The sequence below is a fragment of the Columba livia genome, chromosome 3, assembly GCF_036013475.1.
Source record: "Columba livia isolate bColLiv1 breed racing homer chromosome 3, bColLiv1.pat.W.v2, whole genome shotgun sequence".
Lineage (NCBI taxonomy): Eukaryota > Metazoa > Chordata > Aves > Columbiformes > Columbidae > Columba > Columba livia.
Window position 1 is genome coordinate 46,824,321 of NC_088604.1, and position 23,784 is coordinate 46,848,104.

General features: G+C 38.8%; 1 protein-coding gene and 1 long non-coding RNA gene across 4 annotated transcripts in view; one reads left to right on the plus strand and one right to left on the minus strand.

Annotated features, from left to right (window-relative positions):
- CRYBG1 (crystallin beta-gamma domain containing 1) overlaps positions 1–23,784 on the plus strand; it is a 98,090-nt gene that overhangs the window by 26,483 nt on the left and 47,823 nt on the right. The window contains exons 1-2 of one of the 3 annotated variants that reach the window (XM_065056620.1): positions 1,567–1,727; positions 6,135–6,264. In XM_065056620.1, the coding sequence (XP_064912692.1) occupies positions 6,229–6,264 (36 nt within the window). In that variant the 5' untranslated portion in view covers positions 1,567–1,727; positions 6,135–6,228. Of the gene's footprint in view, positions 1–1,566; positions 1,728–6,134; positions 6,265–21,735; positions 21,875–23,784 lie in introns of those variants that run through there. The other 2 variants (XM_065056619.1, XM_065056621.1) reach the window with 2 other exon arrangements.
- Positions 1,724–23,573, minus strand: LOC110363955 (uncharacterized). Its single transcript, XR_010471280.1, has 3 exons — positions 23,119–23,573; positions 13,349–17,419; positions 1,724–3,491 (listed from the first exon to the last, which is right to left on the minus strand). It is a non-coding gene; the product is annotated as an uncharacterized LOC110363955 (long non-coding RNA).

The window sequence follows — 23,784 nt, forward strand, 5'->3', positions numbered from 1 at the left end:
TGTTTGCAAGTGTATTATGGAACAAAGCAACAAGGCAGCAGACCTGCTTTTTGAGATTTTGTTAATGTGACTAGAATGGGAACGTTGTGTCCAGGTCTGGACACATTTTTGCTGGAGAGATGTCAGAGGGAAACAGAGGGGAACACAGGAATTAATTTACAAAAGGAAAGATTATGCTAAGTAATGGCTGAGTGAAAGATACAGCTGAAGCCTGCAAATATTTAAATGGTGTGAATTTGCCAAAAACCAAAAGGAATTACTTAGGTTGACATAGTAAGACAGAGTAGAGTAACTTTAACAAAGGGTGCTTTTAGGTGAGGTATTAACCCTGTTATTAAGATGTATGACAAACCACTTCGAAGTAAGCCAGTAGGAATACATCTGCCCTGACAAGATGTGACCTAAGGTACTTTAAACAGACTTCTTTATCTCTGGGATCTAGAAAGGTGGAGGCAGAACGGTAAAACTTGATTCACCTGTGAATCCGAAGCCTGGCCATTAGATGGCAGGCGCTGGCACAAGAGGGTGTGTGCCTCCCGGCCACTTCTGAGGGCCACGTCCCAGGAGGAGCTCAGAGCCACTGTCAGTCCCAGGGCCTCGGAGATTTCCTGTAAAAATCACACGCACATCCCCCGCCCCGTCACCAGCACGGCAGAAAGTCATACAACAGCCGTGTCCCAAGCACATGTCCCTTCAAGGACGCATGCTCAGACTTTTCGCTTCTGGGTCAGTAGGTAAGTACAAGAGGTGTTTAGTTACCCCAGTGTGACAAATCACTTTGTACAGGAGCTGAAATTGGTTTGGATCTGAACAATGCTCTAATGAAGGGAGGAGAAGAAGCTCTTCTCTACTATAACTGAGGATGCAGTAATGGGACTGATGAGGCGGTGGGAAGAGGTGATGTAAATGTGGTATGTCGCACACTGCAGACTGTTCAGGAAGTCCACATACTGGTTATGTGGAACACATGACAGAAAGCATAACAAGCAGTAGCTTTGAAAAAGTATGTATGGAAAACTTCAACCCAGAACAGGATATTTGAAATGCTCAAAAGATGCTACAGCATCTCAAATAATGTGTAATAAAAAACAAAACAAAACAAACCCCAACAATAACAACAACAACCACCCCCCAAAACAAAACAAAACAAAACCTCAAAACAAAACAAAAAACAAAACAAAACAAAACACCGAACTTGTTTAAAATAAGAGTCTACACTGCTAAAGGATCTGCCCCAGGGAGTGATCCTTATATATGCATCCACACCTCTCAAGATTACACGCCTCTGGAGTGAACTGGCTGTGTTTGTGCTGCCTAACACTTGACCTGGGCCTGATGCCCCTGTGGCTCTAAGACCGTAATTATATTTCTGTGGCTTCAGTTCAAAGTGTCTGAGGTAATGTGAGGGCTGCTTTGCTGCCTGCAAGACTGGTGTTTTTATAGCATTATGCCAAAGGTATGCAGCATGCTGTGGGGTTGGGTGTGGGGCACACAGGGGGTGTCTGAGGGCAGGAGGCTTCCTGGGATAGTGTAGGGCAGGAGGAGCCAAAGCTGGTATAGTCCCATCCTTGCTCTGCTATCTGTAGGGCAGTCCATCCAAAGAGCTGTGCCTCAGCTTCTCTTTGGAGGGAAGTAGTTGGTTTCCTCCAGAGGAGAGTCCAAGCACAAAGTGGTGCCTGGGCAATATGGCTGACAAGGGGACCAGGACCAGGGAATGAACCAGGGAGGTAAATTATTTGATGAACCTAGGTGCACTCATCATTGTCATGAGCACCTAGGTGGTGGGTAAGACGGGGAAGAGCCCTTTACTGCTCTTAATGTTGTTCTATGTTTTGCAGTAAGTCTTTAGCACAGACACTTTGCTGATCAAATTCATATTTCCTGGTCCAAGGGAAAAATTTAACTGCTGATATGGCATGGGAGGAGGGAGTCTGGGCAGAGGATCTGAATAAACAAACAAAATATCTTTTCTGTTTTAATCAAGTTGTTCTTGCTCATACATGCTCTTTTTAAAATCATGATCTCATCCTGTGTAAAAGTGTTGATAGAAATTGGGAATTAATATGCAAGAACCATCTACCGTGTACAGATTGAAGACTGTTCTAAAAAATAGCAGACTGGAGATGGATATCAGGGCTGAATATGATGGATTATGAGGGAAGCCATGACTGTAAAATTTTAAGGATGGCAGTTTAGTAAGCACTATTAGTTTAAAATGTATGGCTATCTCCTCTTTTCTTCTTTTTCTTTGTGAGTTCTTTGCTTATTGGTCCTATCTTAGTGTTTTCATGTATTTTTGTCTTCAGGTTAATTCCCTTCAAAATGATTCATAATTGTCACGATTTTTTAAGACAATATCTTAAGGTGGTTAATGGACAGCGTTTTATCGCTACTAGGGACTTATGCACAGACAGGTACAAGCAATGGGGCTGAGGTGCGTGGTCTGCAGCGTAAAGAGAGCACGCATCATCTTAATTCCTGTATGATGTTTTCCTTTTCCAGTTAGTAGCTCTGCTGTGAACCAGTATCCCTGCACTGGTAAAGAGAAGATGTATATACCTACAAGCTTCTCCTTCCTCCTCTTAGTGCCTCATGCTCTCTTCAAAGGCGTGGTAATTTCCAGGGCCTCCTACTTGCTCTTCTTTTGCTTCTACTGTAAAATCAGTTATTATTTTCATTAGCTATATGAAAACATGCCAGACACATATTGCTGTAGACCAGGTAAACATACTTTGAGCGTTTTTGACATAATTAGCTCTACTATTTGCTAGCCAAACATATGGCAAACAATAAACTACTTGGTCTATCATAAATATTCACCCCACCATTTTTCCTGATTTAAAAATTCTTACCTCCACAGACAAAGCTCTTCTCCAAGTGCCTCCAACAACTGATAGGCCTTGCAAAACATCTGGAAGGGTTTCATAACATGCCTAGCATGTTGCAAGCACCTTTTTTTCCCTTGGGCCCTCGAGGCTCTGAGCGAGTGGGTATGGTTACACAAACAAGCCCAGGTGAAGAAAGCCAGGGTGTAGGCTGACAGCTCCTCTACGGTAACTGTCCCCCTGCCTGCCCTTGCCCCACGGTGAGTTTCTCCACAGTGGGTTGGGACAACCTGCTCTGTATTTGGGCTGGAAGGAGAGAATTTGTCTGGGCAGTCGGGGCAGAGGAGGTGCAGCGCTGTGCCTTCACACCCCGGCCTGCCCCCGGGAGCTTGCGTGCCTGCCCATGCCTTCAGGCGGGAAGCGTACCGCAGCCTTTCCCTGGAAAACTGCCTACTGCCATAAAGTAAAGCTTTTGGGAGGCTCTGGTGAGTTCAGCTCATCAGCAGATTGTTGGGAGGATAGACCTTAAACCGTGAAGAAATTCAAAGAGTGCTTCTTCTCACCCATTTGGAAATCTGGAGTTGGCTGTTTTCCACCGTACTGTCTTCGGGTTGAAACTTCTCATGCTGCTTTTGTCAGCTCCAGCTTTTGATGTGAAATTGTGACCTTCAAAAAAAAGGTGCCTGAAATAAGCAAGTGCTGCCTCACCGTACTCTGAAAGCAGTGGCTTCCTGGCTACTGCACCACGGACCTGCCAGCGCCCTGAGGTCTAACGGTGTCTCGGGGACTGATGGTCCTCCACTGTGGCCAGGAGTGGGGTTGGGGGGCTGAGGTGTTGGGGTCCCCCCAGGGGGCCCCTGCCTCAGTTGCTGGAAGGGATCCAGCAGCTGACTCCCAGGTGGATGTTGCCGGCTCACCTGGAGACCAGCACAGACCCCTTCCGCAGCAGGACATGGGGGATCCTGGGGAAGCATCATGACTTGCTACCAAAAAAGTGTTTGCTCACAGAGCTTCCTCCTCTTGGCACTTTGACATGTGGGATTGGTGGCACGTTGTTTTCTGACATACGTGCATTATATAGCACTTGGGGTGCAGATGCTTGGCACCAGCCCAGCTGTGCCACTGTGAATGGTGGCCTCTTGCAGAGCGTTGGTGTCACCTCAGCGCTTGACAGCTCTTCCATCCCCTTCCCATGGTGTGACGTTATTTTCCTCCTTCTTACTTGGACTTCAACCAAACGCCATCCCAGTCTCCTGCCCGTACTAGAATTTGTCACTTGTTCATTTGCCACTGAGCTGATAGTCCTCAGTCTGCAGTCGCTCCCTTGAGCAATCTTACAGAGGTCTCCAGTATATACATTAGACAAGGCAGGGTGCAACAGGATCTTTCAGCACTAGGTGATTAGCTGGTTAATAGGACTTTTGAATTCTCTCATATACAATGTGTGTGGAACCACCCCAAAAACAACCTCCTCTGGTGGAGGCAAGAAACGAAAATCAGGCTGGAAAGCTCAAAGTCAGCTATGGCTTGGAGAAGGTAACCAGCTATTCAGAGCGATGCAGTTTCTTCCTTAGAAATAGCTAAATAAACAAAATAATTGCACACGTTTATTAGGATATGTGTTAAAATGTCAAAACCTTTTCACCACAATTGTGCAATAAACCAAACCCCTCAGGACATTCTATGATTCTATGATAAATATGCCTGAGGCTTTTCTGCTCCCTTATTAACTCTTTGAAAACTCTTTTTGGCAGTCAGTTATAAAGCTAAATTTGAAGCTAAAGCTGTACAAACAGAGCTGGATTTGGGACTTTGATGTGTCTGGAAAACAAGCCTATGGGAAAGGGAATTTTGATCCAACTCATATGGAAAATATACATATTTGAAGGACAAAATAAAACATTTTGGCACTTTTGGTTTTTTTTCCATGAAAATAAAATATTTGGTGAGGTTATTTTCTGCCTTAAGATCTCTCAGTATTTCAAACTGGGGTGAGTTCATCAGATGGCCACCAGTACAGTTGGGGGCTGCCTGTGGGGCTGCACTTGTCCTGTGAGGAGAGAATGGAGAATTGAGGCTTGTTCAGTCTGGGGGAAGAGGCAGCTTTGAGGAGGTGATGAGGAGCTTGGACTTCCCTCAATACATATGAGGATGTCACCAAGAAGACAGACCCAGACTCTTCACAGTGGTGCACGGTGGGAGGACAAGAGAAAACAGGCAAAACTTAAGACAGGTGGGATTCGGGCTGGCTGTAAGGGAACAACACATTTTGCCATTGCCCAGAGAAGTTGTGACGTCTCTGTCTCATTTTCAAGAGTTGACAGGTAAAAGCCCCAAGCAACCTGGTCTGATCCCGTTACTGACCCTGCTTTGGGCAAGACATTGGAGCAGAGACCTCCTGGGCTCCCTTCCAACCTGAATTGTCCCATGATCCTATGAAAAATACAGTCCAATTTTGAAATAAAAATATCAAAACAGATAAAATTTTTTAAATTATGGATGTTACCTAATTGTTGAATCATCTAAAGGACTAAATCTATAAAATGCAATGTTTTATGAACCTTTTTAATGAAATCATTCTTCAGAGAATTCTGTATTCTTGCTACTTCAATTTTTCAGAGAGTGAAATAAAAGGGATGAGATAAGTTGATCAGCTTTTGATATTTTATTTCTCTCTTAGGAGGAGACTAAGTGAACTTTGCCATGTTCTTTGGATTCAGAATTTCAAAATTGACACTGCAGAATAAACATAAGCAAAATTAGGTCCACTAAGCTTTAGGACTGAGTTGCTAAAAGTTAAAGTATTGATTTAAAGATCATATACACTTTAATTGTGACAGCATCTACCCAATAAATGACCTTCCATTTCAGTAATTCAACTGATTCTTTACCAAGACAGCTTCCAGAAGGAAGGTGAACAGAACGTGTGATGTAATGTGGAACTATAAAATAAAATGTTGTACTGTGTCTGTAGAGTTGGAGTGACATAAGATGACTGATATTTCTGCCTTGTGGCTCTGATGTGGTTATCTTGATGAATATTGTATTCAGTTTTGGGTTGGTTTGTTATTAGGAAAAAGCTGATAAGAGTTTCAGATAGCTAAAGCATCTGGGACAAATAAATGTCTAAGAAGATGAGCAAGTAGTTTGGCTAAAATAAAGCCATAAACTTTAGAAGTACCACAGGCCTGGAATCACCACAACAGGAGAAAACAGCTTAATGTGTTTTGTCAAGAAATAACACAGATATTAGCTCAGACTTTATTTCACTAGGATGTCTTAACTGAGCAATGTTTACTCTTCTTTCAGGTACTATGATATCTCAGGCAGACACTGTACTGTTCAAGAAAACCAAATACCAGCAGTAATCTGTCCACACGCTTATGTTATTCCAGCGATATCAATGTCTACTGCCTCATTACCAGCAGCACTTAGAAAGGTAAGAGAAAACTAAGTATCTGTGTTCATATAAAATATATATACATATATATACACACACACTTACATATATCATAAAGAAGATGACTATTCTGAAAAGACAATTTAATGCCAGGTATATTTTTAATCTTCCTTTAAAAGGACCTGTGTTTGAAGTACTGGAAAATTTTCAAATCAATATCATATACGGAAATAAAGAAGGTACATAATGACTATAGCTGGCATGAAGAGCCAACAAAGGAAATGGCTTGAGGAGATCTTCCACATGCTCTCACAAACCATATGGCTTTTTCCTTTCGTTCATAAAATATACATAAGCCAAAATAATAATGGAACAGCCTCTACACTTTTACAGTGTTTCACTTAAACTGTACTGTTTTCTATGTTGTTTTATTCCAGAGAAGGAGAAGTGGCTACACATTTATTTTCTGGTGTTCATGTAGTTCATGTAGTATTACTCATTTGCTTGGCAGAAGTGTTACTGTATGGAAGCAAGCTAGGGAAAATGCTAATTACTTCTGTTCTAATGTGAGAACTTAATTTCAGATTGCAGACAAGGTTGTGCAATGCCATTCTTGTCTTTATTGTAATCTTTCTATGCAGAGAGAAATACCTTTTTTTCCACATTAACAGAGGTAAACAGCAGGCCAGTAATTACAAAAGTTGCTTTTTTCTTGGTTGCGGAACTAATGTTCATCTGAATATATTTGATGAGGACTTAAATATTCTGTCTTTAAGAAAAAAAAAAGTGTTGTCTAGTCTTGTCAAGCCAGAAAATCTCATCTACTAATTTCTATATGAGGCCTTTGGAAAAGACTCATTGGTCGTTAGATGACTACACAAATAATATAAACCCCAAACATCCTTTGTGGTCTCATTTAGCATCTTAATTCTATTGATACTGTAGAAACATGCCTACAAAAAGAGCCCAGTTCTTCACAGTTATGAAACAGGAAAATGGTGCAGTACTGTGGTGGGCTGAAATTTCTATTGCAGTAGAGATAGCTGAGGAATTAGATTTCCAGCAGAAAAAAATGCTGTTCACCCTATTGCTGTCTTGGATGGACTTCTATATTAACTACTTGCAAAGACTTCTCCTAGAAAAGAAAGTTTGATTTTGTTTGATTTTTTTTCAGTGGAAATTTAAGAAAGGCAGAATTCAGTTGTTATTTAGTGAGCTCTGAGTTGGCATATTGTTCTTTTGGAATTAATTGCTTATACTTACAGCTAAGTTAAACTGTTGGGGTGTCATTCCTCTAATCTGGAACCAATCCATTTGTATGAAAGGAAGCATCAGAGCAGGCCACATAATTTCATAATTTGATGCACAGGTATGATTGTTAGTTAAATAATAAAAATAAAGGAAATTCGGGGGGGTGTGGGGGTGTGTGTGTGAATTCAGCAGTTTCTTCTGTCTTGGGATAATCTGCTAAATGCGTGTAATGATAAGGAGTCACCTGCTGATGATAGATGGTTCATGGGGATCAGGATTTAATGAAGCCCTGCCTTCCCTCAGCATTTCTTGTGGGAAAGCAGTAGAAAACGGTGCAGGACGCAGAACATAAGCTGTTTGCACCAGGTTCCTCTCTGCTGCTATCCTCTCTACGGAAATCTGTTTGTAAGCATTTCAAAGGTGAATATACTAAGTAGAGTCTTGCAGACTAATTTACACAGCCTAATTTGTATTATCCTCTATTTTTCCCTAATTTAGGTTATTCTCTTTACCTCGGATAATTAAGAGCTGACTCCAGCAATGACTAAAACAGACAAGCACTCCTGCATTCTTTTATTAATTAAACAGTCTTCCTAAGACACCTTGCTTATCAGTCTTTGGAGCATTCTAGCATTTGCTTTTGCTCTCTGGGGAAAAAAAAAAAAGCCAAACTAATTTTATTTTGCCGCTTTCCTTTTCCTTTTTGTAGTAGCGATCATTATATGATGGAGTTCACTTTCACCTAAGTTCCCTTCTACTCTCAGCCAGTTCATGCCTACTAGTCAGCAGAAGATCTAAAATAGCCACTCCCTTAATAGTTTTGTTCACCTTCTGAAGAAAAAGCTGTCCCCAGCATATTCCAAGAACTTGTTGGACTGTCTCTGTCTTGCATTTCTTTTCCAACAGAAAAAAAAAATTAATTCCAAGAAGTAATTAAAGCCGTCAGGTTCTGTGCTTTTGGATGCTTCCCTTGCTTGATCAAAAACCAGTCTTCTCTCCACCCAATTAACTAGTGTATAATAAACTTCTATCATAATATAACCTGGTTTTCCCCTTTCATCTTCTTCCAGGATTGTTTCAGAAATCTTCATCTTACCTATTCCTGTACTTCACAGCAACTGTTCTTGATATACAGTGCAGCTTTGGTTCTCGTTCTTTTTGTTTGACTTTCATAAATAGTGGTGGTAAAACATCAGGAAATTTAAAAATGGTTTAAGTCACTTGTTTGATAGTGTTGCTCAGTGAAGTAAATGTTGTGTTGCCCGAAGTATAAGGCAAAAATATTTCCTCTCACTACATCATTGTTTTAGGAGAAAAGCAAGATCCTTGTGTATCAATATGGCTTTCTCATCAAATACCTCTGATGCCGATTCAGGTGTACTTCTAGATCTGTACAAGGATTTCCACATTTTCTCTCTTTGTAAGGCATTCTGGAATTTATCATTTTGTTCTATTGCAAGCTTCTGATTTGAACAACTGAAAATGTCAGCTATATAATAATGAAAGATTTTTAAGTGCTCTTATCAAATATGTAAATAACATGTTTATTACATCACTGGAGGTAATCAGGTCTATGATAAATTAATAACTCATACAAATTGAAATATAAATTTCATTTTCTTGACTCTTCTAGTCCTGTGCTATTCAATGTGCAAAACATTTGTTTTACAAAAATGAAGGTTAGCAGTTTCTCTTTTGGTATTTTGGCAAACAGAAGTTTGGTAACACACTATTAAATACTGAAAAAAAAAAACCAACACAACAACAACAACAACAAAAAACCCAGAAATAATTTATAGATATCTGTTCTGCAAATACTCTATTTCTAGATTTCTAAAACTCAGGTTATTTCTTTTCCCAAATAATGCATTCCGTCCATGGTTACATTTGCACAATTCAGTTTGGCTCAATGGAGCTAAATAAGGTTTAGTGTCTGAGTTTGTTTGCAAATGAAACCAAAATAGCTGGATTAGATTGCTGTTTATATTTAGAATGTCTATGCAGATAGCTGTGGCCATAATTTTATGACTGTTGTGGGCTTTTTATATCTTTGAGACTGTTTAATAAAACAATGTGGCCAGTGTTCTTACTATGAATGAAGAAACAACTTCCTGGATGTTTGGTTCATTCTGTTCTCTTCAAATTAAAAACAATGCTATTTGAGGACCAAATCACAGATAAATGTATATTTTTGAAGTCATACAGCTACAATGGTGACAAAATAGTAATACCAATTGAGAAGGACTCCTACCTGTGATATGGCAAACTCAAATGACCTTAAATTATGTAGTTAAATAGGCTTTAAGCTGATAGGTTTCCACATAGTTAAGCTGAGAGGCATTTATTTCTGCAGAGAACTATTTCAAATTTAGATTGGCTTCTGCTGATAGTAAAATGAGTGAATAGAGTTTGTAATCCTTCATTATTTATACATTTCCTGTGCATTAGGACTAATGATCACAAAAAAGTCTAGACTTTAAAATTCCATATAGATACTTAGGTCTAAACAGGTTTTTTTTCTAAGTCACATCTATGTGCTGTAATGCTGTTTCTCCTCTTATATTCAGGTGTTGATTAGTCATATTTTCAGACCTATAACCCAGTACCTGTCTAAAGGTTTCTCAGGATTCTCCATCTAGATAAGAGTTCTCACACCTACCTGCTACCTGAACACAGCCACTGCCTTTCACACAAAGATGCAGTCCTGTGACATGAATATTTAACTAAGGAAACTGGGTGGAGTACTTCTAACACCCAGGTGTGGCTCTGGAAGCCCATTTTGATTCTGTGTCAAATTACTGGATTAAATGAGTTTATTCTATCACTGCCTTCGCCATATTCCTGAGACAGCAGATATGCAGATCCCTAATTCCTCCTGCTCTTTTAACATATCTGTCAAGATGATAGTTCATCAAGGTCTAGGATATTTTCAGTTTAGGATTCCTCATCTGCTTCTTTCATTTAATTTCTGCCTTGCTTAGGGAAATGTTAGCCAGACATCCAGCCCAGGTCCTAATACTGCTTCTCCTTACAGTGCTTTATTTCCTCAAGAAATAATGAAACTTAAAGTCTATTGGGGATCCCACAGGGTTACAAAATCACCTCCCAGAGTGATGTTTACATGGTAGAAACAAGGCATTTTATATGCCATTTGATACATTTCCAATGCCAAGTAAGTGAGAAAGCAGGGGAGCCACTTTCCAAAGTTAACAGACAACAAAATTATTGGTTTGTGGACAGATGAGAGGAGCCTGCCCTGAGGAGAGCAAGTCTTTGCCTTAAGGTTCACCACAATTTTTAACAGATATGGCCTTTCGGTGGTTAGCTGATCTCCTCCCAGAACTTGAGACTGAAAGAAGAGAAGGCATCTTTCTCCAGCCTGGAATCAGAAACCCCAACAAAACCTTACAGCCAAAGTCCTATGAAGTGAGTCATACAGGGGCTGATAATATTTGCTGGTGTGGGTTTTATAAGAGGACGTAAAAAAAAACCCCAAACACAACAGTTTCAGAGCACTGCCCTGCCTCGTGCAAAGGCTGAAAGGTGAAAAGGAAGGGGAAATTGTATGACGCTACAGGATGTTTTTCTTGTGAGCTGGAGTGAAGGTATGAAAGGCAGTCACCTAAGAAGGGCCTAGGTGGAGTGGGGGATTAGGCTTGTTCTTGGTTTTCTTTTCTTTTAAAATTTAGGTAAGCCCTCAACTGTTTGGAATAGGTTATACCTTTCCAGCTAATAAAATGTTGCAGCAGGACAGTGTTTCATTGTATTGCCTGAAAAAAACCCAAAGAACAACCAGGGAAAAAAGCCTGCTTAGTGCTGTTCTGGACATCTGGATTTTTGCCAGAGTTTCTACCTACTTAACTACGCTTACGCTCAACTTCTGTATAAAATAATGTACTTTGCTCTTTCTTTTGTGCAGACTATTTGTTGCTACTGTATGATGCTTCCAGTCACCCTCCTACCCCATGTCTAACTTGTTTCCCTGAAATAATGGTTGCACTTTCCATCTCCCTCCCGGGCTTAACAAGTTGAATCATTTTCCTTTCCTTGTAAATTTCCTTTTTTTCTTTTCTTTTCTTTTTTTTTTTTTTTTCTCACCAGGAATTTCCCCTTGCTACTCAACCAATAGATTCAAAATCCCATTATAATCTCCACAAAAAGCTGGCATTCACTTGCTCCCTTTTCAATTAGTCATGTTTGTGCTCACTCTGGTAGGGCTACTTTTTAATCATGTTGCTCCCCATTGTCATTCCTACAGAGGAGAGAGTAGCCTTGCAAGCTTTAAATTTTAAAACATGACTTTTAAATTCTTTGAATAGCCAGGTCTGCCTATGACAGTCATCTATGTATTATGTGCCTCTAGTGCACTAATCTATGGGAAATCTGGAGAAATACATTTCTTCAGTTAAGATAAATCAAAAAATACAACAATGGAGATTTTTATAGGCTAGAATATATATATAGGAATTTTATTTACATTTATATATTTATGGATATATGTGTATGGATGTATACTTAAATGTGTGTATGAACTGAAGAAAGTTTGGGGGATGTTATCCATAAGCCATGGATTTGGGATTGCTGTCCTGATATGTTCATATGAATTGAAGAAAACGGTATACAGAGAGAATGGAAAAAGATTAAATATGATGAAGCATGGATCACATGAAAGCTCTTTGACAACATTCAGAATATCTACATTATTCATTGTCTGTATGGCTTTTAATATGGATTTTAATAGGAAGTTATTGTGCTTGTCAGCACAGTAACTCCTTATTGTGGTTTAAAATTTCTAGGAAAACATGAGAACGTTATAATAGTTTCTTAAATTTCTTTTTTTTTTTTTTTTCTTTTATCCTATCTACACAATTTGTTCCTATTCTTGGGCTGCAACCATGCTGTGGTTTGGGCAGGAAGGTGACGTTAAAAGGAGAAGAACACTGAAATCTTTACTTTGAAATTCATGGAGAGGAAAAAAAAAGTAATAAATTTTCAAACCAAACCAGTTGAGTAGGGTGGGGAGATGTGGGAAGGAAAAACTAATGCCTCATTTTGTCCTGGCAATGCCAGCATTTCTTACATGGTTGACAAAGGATTTATACACTTAGCAAATATTTAATTTGCTCTGTCCTTTAAACTTTTGAAATTTTTATAGGATGTTTAGCTCTGAGTCATCATACGTTTTGCAATATTTTGAGATGATTAATACTGAAATATTCTTTCAGAATTATTTAGTTGATAAATATGCAATTCATAATTAAAAACACAACAACGCCACAAACAATAAGAAGCAAACAGAATTTAAATAGTACTGAAACCATCATGGAAGCCAGAAAATACAGAACTGGGACAGAATTTAAATGCTGACCATTTAAGTCACAGTGAAGTCTCCCACAAACACTTGTGCTCTGAGAAGGCACTGTATCTTAAATTAGTTGTCCACAGTATTTGGTGAGTAGTGTCATAAACCAGTAACCTGAAGTCATGTGGTAAAATGTTAAAACTCAGAAAGTACAGGGGGAATAACTTGAAGATGGCTTCTATCAAAGTGCTTTCCATTGTGAGAACTTTTAAGAGCATAGTCTACAGAGATATAATGGCAGTGTTGACTAACGTAAGTATATTTGACAGAAAGCAAAACTGGCCCCAGCATGTACAGATACTCTTTGTGTAATACCACCTGCTAGCAAGAACCCACATGTAGGCCAGCTCTTCCTAAAGAACAATGCTAACTAACAGCAGAGGACTGAATTGCATTTTTGTTAATTGTTTTAGTTTTAATAACTTACGGTGCTGTCTTTTAATATAAATGTTTATCAACATTGACAGTAAAAACTGTAGAAGTAGCAGAGCCCCTATACAAGCAACTTACTTTTAATAGGGCATGGGTACTGCTGTACCTGTAGGAATGCTGAATCAGGACACTGGGATAGCCAGCCATAGTTGTAAGTCACCACTGGTGATGCTTCTTGGGCTGACAGATATTATGACTGCTTTTAAAAAAAAAGATAAATGTGATATGAATTTGTGTACCTCAAGCACTTTTGCTTTTGAGCTGTGATAATTGCATTTCCATTGCTTTATCTGTTTCTGTCTTTGTCAAGGCCTCAGCAGGAGGAAGGAGAGGGGACAAGAGAGATACCAGAGAGGAGAGACCAAAAAGATTGCACCAAAGGAAGGCAAAAAACCCAAAGCAAGAACAATTACTTGTTTATAGATTAAATTCACAGCAGAAAGGAAAGAAAGCAAACCCAAAAAGCAGGAGTGTTCAGAATATTGAATAAGCTGTTTCTGTCATTTAAGTGCTTTCAGTTACCGATATCTAGGTTTCTGCTTTTCCAGGATTCTACCGTAAGTCGGGTTTATTTTACATCTCCGGTTAAAGAACTACAGTTCTAGTAATTGCATCCCCAGAAGACTAAGCCATTCATAACAGAATATTCTTTCTAACATAACTGATCTGTCTGAGGCATACAACGGAATTAAGAATTCCCGAGTTAAGCATATATGTAATGATACGCACCTCTGGTTAAGCGTCATTCTGCCCAGATTTCCCAGGACACAGCAAGCATCCATAGCATTGCAGCAGAGATGCTCTGGATACAAAACTGTGAATCCTTCAGAGAAGAAAGTGCCAAGCAACTTCAGTTCAACCTATTTGTTAATAATGAAGACAGGAGAATCCAGCAGCTAGTAATACACACACGGTCATACTTACTGTGTAGGCAGAGACCAAAATTCTGAGAAGTCCCAATGTTAAAAAGCTTGGACATCAGGTCCACTGTAAAACTGATTATTATGATTTGGCTTTGTAACACAGCTCACTAAAGACCTGCTCATCCTTTTACCTTCCAAAAAGTCTGTAAATTTATGGCTAATTACAGCACAAGAGAGGTTCTCAGCTATCCATGACAGAACCTTTCTGAGTATTGCTCAACAAAATTACTTCTCTGCTTAATAAAATACCATTCTGCTGACTAGACTGATGGCATCGTTGCAATTTCCTTGTCTGTCCACTTTTTTCCATATTCCCAGCTCATTACTCCTCTTATCCCCATTTGAACCACAAATTCATTTCAGTAGTAACTTAAAATGGTTTTCATGTTGCTATTTCCAACTCTCTTAGTTCCTAAAAGCTAGTTTCTAGGTTATGTCCAGTTCTTACGGCTAGTTCAAAGAGACCTTGAAAACACCTTTTCAATTCCTAGTGCTTTTTGGTGAGGAGTTTAGCACAAGAGCATTCCAGCTGTGGTTGATGGCAGGTGTACAGGACTACAGCTGACAGCTAACTTGGGCGCTGGAGAAGTGCAAAAGACAGAAGGAAAGATGACATGGAGTTATTTAGCATTTTCGTAGAAGGAACATAGCTCCTGGAATATTGGTGCGAGAGGAATCTGTCTCGTAGTCTAACACTTTGGCATTCAAGATGGCAACGGGTGTAGTAAGTCAACAAGGTTTGCTCCACCCTTTTACAATATAAATTTGAAGGTAGAGTAGGAATACCAATAAATTCTTGTTCTGATGGACATCTTTCAAGTACACACAAAGTTTATTGAGGAGATTGTTGGGGTTTTTTACGTGCAGTTAAAAAAAACCAAAACACAAAACCAACCAACAAAAAACACAACACAACAACAACAACAACCTATAACATATCAGACAGCTTACGTTTATTTACTCGTGGCTGGCAACTTAATACAGATGTCACTTGGAGTGGAGGAACTCTCCTTTCAAGCAGTTAAACACATCCACCTTGGTGCAGAAGAATTAGAAAAAGCCTACGTCTAACTTTACACTGGACTTGCATCCTGCATAGTCTTTGTGTTGAGCTGTGTTTGGAATTGAATTACATCTTTTTTTTTTTTTGCATGGTCTGTGCAATACTGTGAAAAAAATTAGAGGATGCAATGGGTGAAAATGTGTTTCTCTTTGAGAAGGTTAGAGACAGCCTAAAATACAGTCACATAAGCAATGGTCCAGGAATGTGATAGTGCTGAAGTCTTCAGGGCTGGATTGCAGAATAATCTACAGTACCCCAAGCAGTGACAAAATAAAAGGCCTATCAAACTGGCACAATACTGAGCTTTGCAGGAGTGAGGTAATGTGGACAGCTACCTGCTCAGTGTGGCATTGCCCAGGGAAGGCAACAAACCATTTGTGCATTGCAAAGTATTAAGGAGGTCTGTCATCAATGATCAAGCGTGGACAGTATGTAATGAGTCTAGTAATGGTGACATGGGAGTGTGCACCAGGCAGTCCAGTGTTACCGGTGGCCATCCTTTATCTGCCCCACCTTTGTGTATCATCGTGCCAAGCAGCCAGCTACATAGCATTTCAACATTTCATAGGGGTTGCTCATGCAACTCACTCTTAGGATGACACCAGGCACTTTATTGCCTTCTCCCCAAAGGGCATACTCCTCCCTTCTCTTTCCCGTGGTGAGCACAGTCCTGTGAAGATGTTCTTTGAATCACCAGGGATTTGTTTCTGGCCTCCACACCAGGCTGGTCCACAGTGTGGAGAGCTGTAGACTCTTTTGCATCATGCTTTTCTTGTACCACTTCCACACTTGTGCAATGTGTTGGAACGGTTTTCCAATGGTTTTCCTTGGCAGGTAGCTGTGCTGTGCTTTCTCTCTCCTTGGGTGTGACCCTATTTCCATTTTGCCATGCTACGTGACCAGGTGGCTCAGCATATGCACAGTACACCTGTGCACCCTCAGATCTGAGAAGATTGCGACACAAAGCTGTTAGTGATGGTTCATTCCTCCTGACCAGGCTTTTGCCACTTTATACGCTATATAATGCATATGAACATTAGAAATGTGTGTGTGTGTGTATATACATACATTTACATGTGATTTATTGCTCTGTAGTTCCAGCAGCAGTTTAATAATGGGTTTGCAAAAGGTAGTCATGAAAAAGTTCATCTTTCTGATTTTATTCTCTTGGGAACTGAATTCTAGTGAATAAACTGGAATGCTTCTTCACTAATCCCTTTAAAATAAGCGCTTGATCTGCCATGGCTCAAGATTTGCAAAGGCAAAGTGTGATGCACTTTAATAAAGAATTGCCTCTAAACTACTGTTTGAGTAAGATTTAGAGATTTTCTAAAAGAATGTTACCATTCTGACAAACTAGCACTGCTCATATAATTTTCAAAATCACAGCGGGTAAAATTTCAACAGATAAGTTTTGAGTTTGTTGTGGTTGCAAACAATATCTAAAGATTTAAATAGAATATAATGTATTGTTCTACATTGTTTTTTTTTAATAGTGGAACATCACATCATAATTTCTTCTAAATTAAACCTTAGGACATGCAAATAAAAATATAGCCTCTTTTCCTCTCCCATTGTTACAATTCTTCTCCCTTTTTTTTTCGTTTTGTATTACCAGTTTGATTTCTAGGGTATATTTACTGAATAAGAGAATACGAGTCTAGGAGAAAAATAGAGATTGAAAAGGGTAGCTTTTGAAAAGTCTGACAAAGCTGAACAAACTAAAATTGTAATTGTTTAGCAACCAGAATTTAGATTGAAAAAAATAAAGATCTGTTTGCTTTTTTGGATTTCATCTAGAGAAACTTGTGATTTTAGGAGGCTTATTAGTGGTAATTCTGGCTATTCCTCTTCCCTCTACTCCAGGGGAATTTTGATTGTTTTGCTTCTGGAAATGCTGAGGATAATGTTTTTCCTTTGGCTTGTAAGACTTAGTTTTTATCAGATAAATTTCTGACTCTTGGACCTGAAAAAGAAAACCACTTTCCAAACGTGGAAAAGGTACAGGCAATTTGGGAGGGCTTTTTTTTCTTAAGCAGCCGCCCAGCGAAGCAGCAGCTCACCCTGCTTGTTGCTGGCTGTTGTTCGGAGCCTCGCACCCAGCTGGGAGACTGAAGAAACTTGTCAGGTTCCTGATGTGGCTGGGTGGGGAAGCCTGAGCTGCTGCAGAGACAAAAGATGGAGTCACTTGCAAATGGAAAGGGTAGGTAGCCAAGGGAAGAATCATGCGGAGTAGCAGAGGTTTGTCTTCCCACCCCCTTCCCACCAGGTGCCGAGAAGGTGTGGGAAGGAAGCAGTGGAGTAGGAGCAGGAGAGAAGACACACGCCTGCCGTCTGCCTGCAGGAAGCACTCCTCAGCTGCCAGGTTTTCATGGGAGACAACCAGGTCCTGCCTATGTTCTCAAGCACTGACAAATAATGGAGTAAGCTTATGCGAGGTGGTCCCCAAGAGATGCTAATGGAGCGGCTTTACTGCATTTTACTTAGGAAGGATCTAAAATAGTTTGAGCCCAACACTAGAACTGTGTTAGTTAAAACTGTGTTGGATTAATCACGGTGCTTCTAAGGGTTGGCTTTAAACTTGCCTTTGTAATGTCTCTTGTTCTAAGCCACAGACACCAAAGCCAATCCTAGAGTATGCTGGATTTGCCTATGCCCAAACTAACCTCTTATGCAGAAATTCAAGTGCAGAATCAATAATCTTGACCTTTCCTGGAAATGCTGGTATTTATGAACGGTAGAGCTTAACTCTGATCCAATCCAATTCCCTGTTGCATTATTTTTAATCAACAAAATATATTTTTAGAGGTAAAACCTGAATTTTTTTAACAATACCAGGTAGGAATTTGAACTTTCATCCAACTATACAATAGCAATATAGTGATATTTAAATGCTGTTGTAGTTAAATCTGTTTAGCAGCTAACATTTAGTAGTTTGAGTGCACAGTAGGATAATGCAACATATCTGTAATAATACATCTGTAATAGCAGGAAAACATACATCTCCCTTTTTTTCCAGAAGTATTAATGTATCTGTTTTCTAGACAGACATGTATTGTTTAGTTTAATGTTTTATATACTATTAAGTTCTGTTCAGAGCCTAAAATAAACACACCTAAGGATATAAAGGTAGTTCATTAAAACATTTTCTCTTAGAAATTTCTCTTGCTTAATGGTGAGTATTAGGCAATTCTGATGTAATTGTGGGATTAAACGCAAAGAGTTTGCAGGACTATTCCACTTGATTTAACTTTTGCCCACTGCACTGCAGGGAACCAGTGGGTCTTGAGTAATTCCTATCTTCTCTGTACTGGCTTTATAAAGTTTATTCTGATTAATAATAAGGCAATTCTCTGTAATAACTATAATAATAATTAGTTTGAGGAATTCTGGGAACCTTAGGTGAACACTGTTATTTAGAATAAATGCTAAATTATAACATTGTAATTAAAATGTAAAATGAGATGTCCAGCCATTTTTATAAAGTCAGGATAAGGTATCCTAGTAATAATAGTTCCTTGTACTTAGTGCCCTTCATCTGTAAGTGATGGAAAATCTGTACATCAAAGAAGTTATCAAGGGGTATAAATAAGTTATACATTTTACAAAAGGGCTCTTTAAAGCATATAGTCTATCAAGCCCAAATTTTCCAAAGCAGCTGCTATCTTGGGTGCCTTTATACTGGGGATTGACTTGAGATACATTTCAGTTGAAAGGTTCTGTTTGTTTAAAGATACCAAATGGCACCCTGGAATAATTTCTAATAGAAGTTACATTGCGTGATTTTTATCTATTTAATGAGAACTTCCCTAGAGGTTCTATTAATTTCATATTTAAATACACTTTGGTTAAATATTGTCTTTTTCCATCCTGTTGGATGGTTTTCTGAATCATAAACATACAGTAATTTTTTCCTGTTTCAGGATTGTCACATCTGCTTCCTAAAACAAGCATGTCAAACATGCAGTTCCCTTTGTTGTTAGGTTTATGAAATTTGGCTTTGGTCAGACTAGCAGTCCAATTTGCAGCTTGTTTACTGCCTTTATTCTTTTGCAGTTTTACAGTCTCGCATTAACAGTACAGGGCTGAGAAGGATGGCTTTCTGCCTCTTGCCCTGTGTGCCTGTGAGAGCTTACCTTCTGCTGTGCCTGACCTGGGGAAAATCCTCATGTTGCTGGCAAAGGGCTGTTAGTTTTCCATTTATAGTTTCAGACAATCCGCTTTACCCAACGAAAAGAACCCCAATTTTCTAAATTCCAAATGACATAACGAGTTAGTTTTAGGTACCTAGAGCTAGAGCTGCTGAAGGACTAAAACACTTGGGTGCTTAAGTTAGATAAACTAACTCCTAGGCATATTTTCCTGAGACCAAATTAAAACTTCAGGGAAGGACCTAGGTTTCCTAACTAGAGCAAGCAGAGTGAGACAATCTATATCCTTCATCTGCTGAGCACTTAGAGCTACCTAACAAGTAAGACTGGGCACAGGAGCTTATTAGAAATCCTGCCTTGCTCTTGAGCTACATGCAGAATCATGTAGCGATGCCCCAGTGAGCCCAGGAGCCAGCCCAGTTGGCCAGCACAAAGCAGCCACATCACTACTGTGTTTGGAAAAGGCTAATAATATATGTGGCTCCTTAGGATTATTTCCTCTTTGTCCCATAATAATTTAATGTCAAATGTATAAACAGTCTTGAGGAGACGGATTTGAGTATCTGGAATGAGATCCAAGTATTACGAGTCTGACAGTTTTAATACAATTTCCACAGTCTGATTTCAAAGGTGTTTTCAGTCTACATAGTTTTTCTTCTGGGAATGTATATCGGTTTTATTGTATCTAAGTGCTTAGCAAAGAAATCAATTCAGATCACTACTTAAAATCCTTTTTATTAGATGAGAACAACGCAGAATGGAAAACGCCATGAGTTGTCACCTGTGCATTTTTAGCTGACCTAACCTGACTGTAAGCTTAGTAGTATTAGTGAAAACTATCAGTTTTTGCCATGGTACCTGATTTTGGGTTGCTCTGGGAATTTACTGATGCTTTTATGAAATTCTTGCATGTGCGCTGAAATGTTGCAAGATTTTTCCAAAAGTCATGTACTTTCAACACTGTGGAGCTCCTATTGACAGCAACAATTTTGCATGAAAGCAAGGGGAAGAGATTAAGATTGATGGTGCCTAAGAAAGAGCTGGTTTCCAGAGATTTACTGCTTCATCTGCCGTACAGACACTCTCAGATTTGCAGCAAGATAATCCTATTTCCTCTCTCCAGTAATTATACATAAATACTGAATCTAAAAGGAATTGAAAAGTGTCATGATCACCTGTAAATCTAAATTAGACACGTTAATGTTAAATCTATACTTATCGATCAACACCATTCAGAGTTAGGGGCAGGACACTATGCTCTCACAAAACAGAAGAAATACCTACAAACCTAGAAGAAAGACACCTAACAAATGCAAAACTACTTATGTAACAGATTCTTCATCATTCTGATTTGCATCCAGGATTGAAAAAAAAGGAGTTACATTTATTAGTTGTGGCTTCAGGTTAGGGAAACCTAAAAGACTTCCAAGCCCCTCTCTTCCTCTCCCAAATGCTTTTGCCATTTATCCTCTGTTGCTCGACAGAAAAAGTACTTTCAAGTTCCTGTCTCTTAGAACAAAACACAGATAATATATGTTTATTTTCACTCTTTACTTCAAAAGAACCTTTACACTGAGTAGATTATCTAATGATACAGTTCTGACCCAGCAGCAAGACTTGAAATCCTGAGAGCAAAGATATGAGGCTAACTAATATCGAACTTCCTCGCTTTCTCTTACATTGAAACACAAAGAGTTACAAGTACAATAATCTACATTAATGTTATTTTTGCATATAATTTTATATCTGGAAGTCTTCCAAGTTCAGAAAAGTTTAAATATTCTCTCATTTCTTCAGTGTTGAATAATCCCTGTTCATACTTTTGGTGCTGCTGCTTTTCTGCTTTTTTGAGTCTCCTTTATAGTATCATTTTACCACAAGTTGCTAGAAAAAATACAGATTTAATATATGAACTCAGGAAGGTGAAGAACCAAGGATGCCTTTATAAATCAGTCTCTTACTGAATAAAGGCACATATAATTTTTTCTTTAGCCATCTTAAATGTGGATCAGCAAACAGTAATCGAGTTTGTGAGAACCAACGTGTGTGGTATATTTTTTCCTCCTGTTGCATATCTGTGTCTAGTATTGCATGTTAATTAATGCGCGCAAGGCATCTGCCCAACACTGACTTCACAGTTCTTTGCAACAGGTTCTCTCCTTCTGTGGAGGCGCTTACTGAAGGGCTTGCTGCCACCCTTCTGCAGCTCCTTCTCCTATCCTCTAATTGAGTCCCTTTCATAGTTGTAATTTGTCTGCCAAATGACTTATCAGTTGGAAAGGCTCAAGTCAGATACTACTTCCTTTTTTGCTTGTTTTTAACTGAGTGCTGCCAGAAGAAAGAAGGGGTTAAAGTGTGGGAGGATTGCTAAGAAAAAGGGTTTGGTTAATGACACACAGGACTGCATCTCACACACCATAGTTTGTTTATTCTTCTGTAAACAGCAAAAAGAATTATCATCATCATGGTAAGGCAAACGGCACCCCTTTTTTTTTTTTCCCCCTCTTTAAATCCCACCAGAAAACTTTAGGTTAATACAAGATTAATTTTTTTTAAATCATAAAATCAACTGATCTCCATTAGTTTTACAAAGTGTCTCTTTAACTGACAGATGCTACTGTTGACAGAAGGGGAGGGGGTAAAGATTTTAGTATATGGAAATAACTAGCTCTGGGGAAAAGGAGATGTGAGCAGGCATGCCTTTTCTGACATGCCTGCTCTTTATATCAGCCTCCTTTCCTAAATACACATGTAAGGATCTGTTCCATTTTTATTTATGCTGCTTTGTCTTTCCTGAGCTTTTTCAAAATATTTCTATTTATTTGATTTTGCATGATATGCTTCTTTCGGTTTTGCTGATACATCCAGTATCTAAATCTCCGTGTTTGACACCTAAGAAATAATATGGGATTTATTTATAATATGGGATCTATGCTTCTTGAACAATTTCCTTTCAAAAAATCAGTTAAACATGCAGGCTTAGTATTCTCATTAGTATATATGCTGTTGCAAAATGGTCAATTTTCAGTGTACATTTGAGCTGAAAATTTAGTTTTATATGGAAAAAATAAATTGGAAGCAGACAGGTCCTATTCTCTTGAAGACATGAACTGCTTTGCTAAAACATCCTGATTTAGTATAAAACATAAGTAGTTTGTAGAAAAATGTTACTGTTAAGAAAACTGTTAAGAGGCAGGGGGTGAATTCTGTGCTAGAGTGGACTTGTTGAATTTAAAGTGTATTGCTTTCTTTGCCTCTGAAGACGACACTGTCAACCTGGAACCTGATATATTTAAAAGAAATGCTAAACAAAGTTTAATGTGTATTTGCCAAACTCTTGGTATTTGGAAGGAGGCAGTGTGTGGGTTCAAAAAACATAAGCTGTACTTTTTGTAATAGAAACCCTCTTTTGTGGCTTTGTGAAGGGTCAGCATAAATGAGGAAAAATTATTATAGTGAATTGAAGTAATTCAGATCTAGTTGACTGATGGCAAGGTAACTGGTTAAGTTTAGAAATTGTTTAGGTGAAGTTGAAATATAATTGTTTTTTTCCCTTCAATGAATCACCAAAAAAAAAAAAAAAAAGTTTCAGGTCAAATGTTTTATTAATTATATTTTTCCCATGCTTTTTAAATAAGAGCACAAGCAAAAGCAGCAAACCTTTATTTCTGTCTACAACTCCCTCTCTCTGTCAGCAGTTAGGGCACTCACCTGTGGGAGAGCTGCATGAATTCTTCTCTCTGTAGAACTTGGAACAGAGACTCGAGTGGGTCTTGTGCTGCTCAGACTTTTCTCTCTTAGCTTTTATTTGTACATCCTTCCTTCTAGTTTTCTTGCTAACATTTTTACAGCACATTGTGCCAGAAATACTCCAGACAAATTTTCAGCCTAACAAAGCCTGGCACTTCCAGTGTTGAATATTTGAGCCTCAGCTGCTGCAGAGCCTGAAAAGTAGTATATTTATTTAAATGCTTTTGGCTAATGCACTTTTTGGGGTATCACGTGACTGCTAGAACTCTGACGCTTTCTGTTTCTCATGGTTGGGAGAATTAGAATACTGTGATTTCAAGATAACCAAAGTTCCTGGTGTTCCAGTATGAATTTAGAAGGGTTCTACGTTATTAGAATTGTTCGAGATAGGTCTCATAGGTTTTCATGTTACTTGAAATCCAGTTATTTAAGATCTTTTAGTGAATTGCAAAGCTCAAACTTCTCTTCACTAAATAGTTTGTTCCTTTTTTCCCCTCTGAAGGTGAACATATGCTAGCAAATAAATGTTTCCATTGCAGAACTGCCCACATTAGATATTAGTGCCTGTTAGTTACCACAGAATTGCTAATGACTAGAAAAAATACTAGTTTTTTTCTATCATGTCTG